General features: G+C 50.2%; 1 protein-coding gene across 1 annotated transcript in view; it reads right to left on the reverse strand.

The window, feature by feature from the left end:
• Nucleotides 1-5,819, reverse strand: part of Hrh1 (histamine receptor H1) — an 86,335-nt gene extending 80,516 nt beyond the window's left edge. The window contains exon 1 of the mRNA XM_032905893.1: nucleotides 5,614-5,819. Coding sequence (XP_032761784.1) covers nucleotides 5,614-5,746 — 133 coding nt within the window. The 5' untranslated portion in view covers nucleotides 5,747-5,819. The remainder of the gene's footprint in view (nucleotides 1-5,613) is intronic.
• Between the last annotated feature and the right edge of the window lie 1,692 nt (nucleotides 5,820-7,511).

Raw genomic sequence — 7,511 nt, forward strand, 5'->3', positions numbered from 1 at the left:
AGTCAGAGCCTCTCAGTGGTGGAAAGTTCCTCTGGGATTTGGCTGAGCTGGCTTTCTTTCCCACCCTCCACTCGTGTGTCCACCCACTGGTGACCTCCAGCAAACACCCGAGGAAGAACAGCTCCCTGAGTCAGCAACTGCTTCCATCACAGAAGAAGGTTAAACCATCCGAAGTCTGATAAATACGCTTGAATATGTAAATCACCAGAAATTTCACTCACAAACTTGCATTACAATCCTATGCTAAAGGATCAGCTGCAGAGAAGCTGCAGGATGGTGGGAGGTAGATTTATGCCAAAGAAGCAAAAATCAAGGCCATTTATCAAGTTAAAATGGTGGGGGAAAGGATCACATGGTCATGCAGGTTGATATAGGAAGAGCATCCATAAAAAGTCTACTTCCATTTATGACTAAGGAGAAAAGGAAAACTGGACATTGGGAATGTAAGGGACTTCTTCAACCTGACAGAGATTCACCACAAACCTAGAGTCAAACTATATTTAATCTGGAAATTAAAACAGCTCCTACACAGGCCTGGAAAAAGGCACAGTGCTCATAGGACTCTTTAATTCATCACACTGAGGTCTTAGGAGGAACAAGAAGAGAATTAGAAAGAAAGGGATGGAGTTGCTCCTTGTATCTCCTTTCATTGTATACCCCATACTTTCTAACGAATCTACTAAGACACTTTTTAATTAGTAAGAGGTTTAGCCAGTTTTTCCTGATTGCAAAATCAATTTTTCAAAATGAAAATGCACTTCCCTAAAAAGAAACCAACAGAACTTTAATTTAAAATATATAAACACTGAACAGATACAATAGCCACAAGCTATCAAGTACCTGGGAATATGTCTAACAAAAGATGAACTGATCCATCAAGAGAAAATTAAGAGTCTGGCTGATGGAGGCATATGCCTTTAATCCCAGTACTCAGGAGGCAGAGGCAGGTGGATTGCTGAGTTGAGGCCAGCCTGGTCTATAGAGTGAGTTGCTACAGGACAGGCAGAGATACATAGAGAAACCCTGTCTAAAAGAGGGGTGTGGGGAGAAAGGGAAAGAGGGAGGGAGAGAGAGACAGACAGACACAGATACACAGACACACAGAGAGACAAACAGACATGGAGAGAGACAGAGGGGGGTTATATTAAGAATTTATTCTCTTAGAATAGTTACAGAGCTTTTACAAAATGGCTACAGAAACAATATGGTGAAAAGAGGTACAATGTTCATGAAAGAGTAACACTACACATTCCACCCTCCAGAGGGCAACAGAGAGCTTGACAATAACACCTGGGACTTGGAAATCAGAGAAAACTGCTTCCATCAGGGGCAGTGATCTGGGGGAAGCTTGGTAGCCTTGGATGGAAGGTCTAGAAAGCCCTGACTCACAGCAGGGTATCTACATGGGGTGAGCAAGGATTCCTGTAAGAAGTTATTCAATGGCAACAACCCACCCAAAAAGACCTATTGGAGGCAGAAGCAGGGGTGCTGTGGGCCCTGTTGCCTAGCAACCCTCTATTGTTTATCTCCACCGCTGTCAGTCACAGTACAGAAGGACCTGAGGTTCTCTCTCATGTTGCTTTTAGACTCTCGTGTGTATTTATCCTGTTTGTAGAAAATAGCTACAAGCGTCCACACTGTTCAATCAATCCTTTTGAACCTCAGTTTCCTCCCCTGTAAAGTAAGAACAGGGATTCCTGCTTCAGTGTTAGGAGGAAATGGATACTAAAACACTTGTAGTGTGGTGTCTAAACACAGGACATTCTTCTGACTTGTACTATTGCTTCTTTGTAGACTGTGAGTAAGAGAATAACATTCTATTTCCTAGACTGGACAACAGTGTCCTTCCCCTGTCTGTATCTTTGTTGCCAAAGGCATCACTGAGTCTTTTACTCTGATCATAACATTTCATCAATTAGTTCTCACAGAACTCTAAAGAGGTGTGTGCTATCTGACTCCATTCTACAGAAGGAAAAGCCAAGGTTCGGTTCTCCATTACACATCCATAAGTGCCTTTTGTAAGACAGACACAGTCCCTGATCTACGAGAGTCATCCTCTAGCTGGGAACCCGTTCAAACCTCACAGACAAACTGGCAGACCCCCACATCCAAACTCAACTCCAGTAGATGCCAGTGGCTACCCTTTCAACTTATCCCTGGAGTTGCCTTCACCCCCTCTCCCACTCCGTCCTCCTTAACGATACAGTGGCTGCTAACACACATTCTTCTAGCAGCAACAAGGTGCAAGGGTCCTTTGCCATTCAAGCAAATGAGAGCTGTTAGTTTCAGTCCATGTGATTCTCCTGCAGGATCATCAGAGAATTACCAAGTGGTTGATGAGTGTAGAAATGAGGCGAGGCACCCCAGCCCCCCACCCCGCCCTGAGCAGCATCAGCAGCATTGTTCCCTAAGAGTGTGTGGCTGAGTCCTCTGCCACCATTAATGGCAGAAGTGAGTCACTTATAAGTAAGAGACAGAAGCTTTGTTATAATTACATCCCGAGACTCAGCAATGCTCTGCATCACTGTGAAAGAGAGGGCAGCGGGTGACTGAGGCTTGAATGATCCTCTGCCAGGTACGGCTTTCAGAAAAAGCGTCTTGGATCAGGAGCAATTACAGCTAATGCCCAGCCTGAATGCTAATGAGAATTATTTACAATTGCATGTGATTCTTTGCCATTTATACACTCAGTTGTCCCCCACCCCACTCTCTTTTCTTTGCCTGTCTATCTGAGCTGATCTTGAGAAACAGACACTGGTAATGTCTGACCATTTCACAGATTCGGATACTGGAGTCCACGGTATTCAGTTCTCAGGGACAGAAATGAGTTTCGACCTTGACTATGCTTCCCTGGGAGAGAGAGCCTGCAGAACTCTGAATGCACTCTCCTTGCTCAGAAGGCGCGTAGCATCCCCACAGCCAGCTGCATACTCTCAGAGGCAGCGGCTGGAGTCCTCTGTTGGGACAGCTGTGGACAGACCTTGTGAAATAAACCAATAGACCTCATATGTGCCCTTTAACCCCGTGATTGTCAAGAGACTCTTGCTCCTTGGAGAACCCAAGCAATGACCACACAGTTCAAATCCAGGAGACAGGAAACAACTTCTTCTGCCTCCAACCCAAGACTCCACACATGCATTCTAACCTGACCACTTCCTTTTAGAAAACGTGTTTGAAGACTGCCCCGGATCCATACCACACAAGAGCACAAAGCTGAACCTGCCAGGGGAAGGAGACAGGTCTGGGTAGCGGTGACAATGGCAGCAATGTCTGGAGCTCCCTGGGACCTGGCACAAGTCTGGCTGGCTGAGTCGTCTGCTACCTGTTAAAATTAGAAACTGCAAGAAGACGTTTGCCATATACAGCATCTAGCTAGATCTGCCCCAGTTTACAGCCAAGAAAGCCAGGAGGCTTGGGGCTGGAGATGTAGCTCCGTGGTCAAGTGTTTGTCCAGCACGAACAAAGCTCCCGACTGGGTTCCCAGCATCACAAAACGAAACCAAAGCAGCAAGAGCTCACAGGCTTGCCTAGCTGGGTCTGCCAGTGTCACAGGGACAACTGCTGCCCTAACAATGGGACTTCGGTGTACTACAGGATACCTTTGCAGTGCCGTGTCAATGTGAACACAGTGAATTCTCTCGCCAACCCCCAGGACGAAGGAACCATGAACATCTCCAATCAAAACATGGGGACACAGAAATAAGTGTAGAAACTAGTTATGGCACATAAGAGACACCATGGTGAGTGGACCCAGAAATGAACCCTCAACCTCTCTGCCATGCCTTGGTACTGAGGAAAAGCCACTGTGCTTCTGCCAGGTGCTCCTTGACTGTAGAGAGGAGTGTGGGCAGGAGAGAAGTTCACATGGAAATGCCTCCCCACAATCCTCAGCTCACGGCCGGGGCCTGGAACTGCCCAGTGCTGGGGGAGGGGCTGCTAGGACACTGGCAGGCAGCACGGTTCTGAAATTGTAGATGGGTAATACCCAGCTACCTCCTAGTTTTGCAGATCTTTTGACGTATTTCAAAACAGCATCAGTCAAACCCTGCCCTCCCCTGGAGCAATGTTTTGGGGACAGATAGGTGGCCCTGAATGGAAGGTCCAGCAAGCCCAGAGACACAGCAGGGTACCAACATGGGTGGAGCAGGGATTCCTGCAGAGAAGACACTCACTAGCAGCCACCCACCCAAAGAGACCTATTAGAGGCAAAAGCAGGGGTGCTGTGGACCCTGTTGCCTAGCACCCCTCTATTGTTTATCTCCACCGCTGTCAGCCACAGCACAGAAGGACCCGAGGTTCCATCTGCCACTTGAGCTTCACTGGTAGTCTAAGATACAGGCAAGATTGGTACTCAATCCACTCCACCATGGACCAGCTGGCCAACTCTAAGCAATCTATTTAACCTCTGTGAGTGCCTACCTATTGCTCAATAGCGGTGCCTTGCGTGGCTGCTGTATAAACTATGTCCATCCAAAACCATCTCGGGTGGGCTCTTTCTCTGTCTTCAAGGGCTGCTGGTGGCCTCCAGGCATCCAAGAGGGCAGCATTCAAACTCGACCTGTCATAGCTCTACCTACTCTCTCCTTGTTCCAGTAACATACTTCACCCGGGTTCACGGCCCCGCCCTCCCTCTCCCCCCACCCCCCAATAAGGAATCCATTCTCCAAGCGCTCAGCCCGGGGATCTTCTGGAGGGATACTTCCAGTTCCCTCAGCTCCATTCCGTCCGGAGGTGGGAGCCCCCTGTCGGAGGACAGCTTCCCTGCCTGGAGCAACCCTGTATCTCCATCTCCCAAGCTAGCGAGCACCTCAAAGGTGGCTTCGGTAAAGAACAGTTGTGCTCTGGTTCAAGATTCTAACTTTCAGAGCAACCCAGCGTAAATTCCAGAATTTTGCTATCCCCTAACGCTCTCCTGGAAAAGGGAGCCTTCAAGGATCTCCGTCACCAGAACACACCCTGGCCACAGCCTTTTGGTTCAGGGGGAAAAATGTTACAGCCAGCTAGGAAAGGAAGGAGCACTGGTTCAGTCGCTTCTCATACCCAGAGACCTGGTTTGGGTTCCACCTAGCTAAGAAGCTTGGAGCCATCCAATTCAGGTTCAAGGCTCTTCTCTAAGGGACAACTTTCCCTTCCCAAGCCTCAGTTTCCTCCTCTGAAAAGTGGGTATACTAGTAATACCTGCGTCCTGGAGGTTCAGAAGGATTTGAAAGATAGTGGATGTCAGATGTCCGGAGCTTGGCAAGGAGATAGGACCTCCACCCAGGGTATCTGTCCACAGTTAGCATCAAAGCCAAAAACCCCGAGGAAGCTCCGGGAGCCGCTGAGGTGGCCCCCTGACCCGAAGTCGGGAGGCCGACTCTAACGGGTGCGCCCGGCCCCAGCTCCGGGAAGCCACAGGTGTTTGCGCGTCCAGGCACAGCAGCCACAGCTCCGCTACCCTGCCCAGGCCGCCCGCTTTGCCAGAGCATCCTGCGCGCCCACCTCGTGCGGCCACCTGCGGAGTGTCCCTACAGCCCTGCGGGGGCGAGGACCTCAGAGCTGGGCCTGAGCGCATCCTCGCCAGCCGCCCGCCACCGGGTTCCCGCCCCCTGCCCGCGCTGCGCTCCGACTCACCCGAGCCAGCTCCGGGGAAAGTTTGGTGGCGGCGGCCAGTCTGCTCGATGCGGTGGCGGCGGCCGCGGGGGTGGCGGGAGCACGCGAAGGCGGGCACGGGGGAGGAGCCGCTGAGGGGCCCGCCTACCAGCATCCCCAGGGCACCTTCCCCCGCCCAGCTTCCACCGCCGCGCCCCGCATCCGTGGCGGAGCCCTGAGCTTGGCAAGAGGCCAAGTACCGGTCAGAAGCCAGACGACAGCCCTCCGCCACTGCCACTGCATGCTCACCCGGAGGCACGCAGAGCCACAGACCAGATCTCAGATAAGGAGGAACCGATAGGGGGCTTCGCAAATTCGACCACAGGTGGACAGAAAAAATAAGTGACACTGATTGACCTGATCACCAAGACTCCGGAGGTTTAGAACCGCACAGCCACTGTTTCTCTAGACCCTGAAGAATGAATGCGCTCTCGCCTTCCGCCCTCCTTTTCTCCCTCCTTCCCTCCTGTCCTCATCTAGCAAGGCTGAGCTGGAACTCAGGGTCTTGCACTAAGCTCTCCTAGTTCAACTTTCACCGTACCATTTCACTTCGGAACCTGTGCTGTCTAAGAGGCGTGGGGTGTGTGTGTGTGTGTGTGTGTGTGTGTGTGTGTGTGTGTGTGTGTGTGTGTGTGTGTTGGTGTGTGTGTGTGTGTTGGAGAAACTTAAGGAACTGTTTTCGTTTTCTGAGCTAGGAGAGGGCGTTTCTCCTTTCATCTTTGCTACCCGGAAAACCCTTTTAACGTTCAATTGTGGCTTCAGATGGCAGGCAACACTCAGGGAAGGGAAGGCCACTGAGGGAGGGAGGTGTCCCTTCCTTGCTATGACACCCTGCACCACCCCCTAGAAGGAGCTCATCCTCCTGCAGTGGTGTGGAGTCTTGGGAATGCAGGCCCCCACCCCACGGGGCTCATTTCCACAGACTCGTATGAATGCTTTAGTCCTCTTTCCGTCCTCGGGGCCCTTATTTAAAACTCAAACTACATGAGTAAAAAGGAGCAATCATCATTCCTATTTACAGATGAGAAAACTGAGGCCTGTAACGCTTCTACAGTGTCACAGAGAGAACTGAACTTCTATCCTATCTAGCCCAAGTCCAAGGGCCAAAGTTTTCAACTTGGTGGAGCTGAGGACAAGTTCATGATGTCATTTACACAAAGGGCTTACTTGGTAAGAGACCCCACTGTAGCCCTTGATCTTGAGCCTGTCTGTGCCAGTCTGCAAGGTGGGACTCCAGAGTCATTTGAAATGCCATTAGGAACCCAGGCAACAGGTGGCTGAATTCAGGATAGCTGGCCGCCCTGGGTACCAACCCTGCCTGACCCTGACCCTTTCTGACCTGTACCTCAGAAGACCCAGGAGCTCAGGAATCTACAGCATGCTTTACTTCCAGTTGCTACTCTAGGGCTTCCATATTTACACTTTGTGGGACTAATGCACCATCTGGAACTGTGTGAGCGACTAGGCTCACACCTGTTATAAACTGTAAGGCAAGATACTTCCTCCTCACAGCTGTGGAGCACACAGGAGTCGAGGCGTGTGGCAGAGAGCCTCGGAAATGGTGGGCTCCCTATCATCTCTCTGCTTCCTGAAAGTCAGCAAAAGCTGATAACTTGGAATTCTGCTCGAAAAGGTTTCACTTCCTTAGGCCTACTTAGGTCTGGTTCTACCCATGGAACTTTTAGAAAAATCAGCATTTTGGAAACAATGTGTCAGAAATCATTTGAAGCCTCTGTTGGTTTTTTTTTTTGGGGGGGGTGTTATTTGTTTCATTTAGTTTTGTTTTGTTGTAATTTCTGCGGTGACATTTGTGACTGACAGAGCATAGTGTAACCTGGGCCATGTCTATCTAAAGTCAGCCAACTACCAAGAGGTAGGTA

The sequence above is a fragment of the Rattus rattus genome, chromosome 6 (genome assembly GCF_011064425.1).
Source record: "Rattus rattus isolate New Zealand chromosome 6, Rrattus_CSIRO_v1, whole genome shotgun sequence".
In the NCBI taxonomy this organism is placed as follows: Eukaryota; Metazoa; Chordata; class Mammalia; order Rodentia; family Muridae; genus Rattus; species Rattus rattus.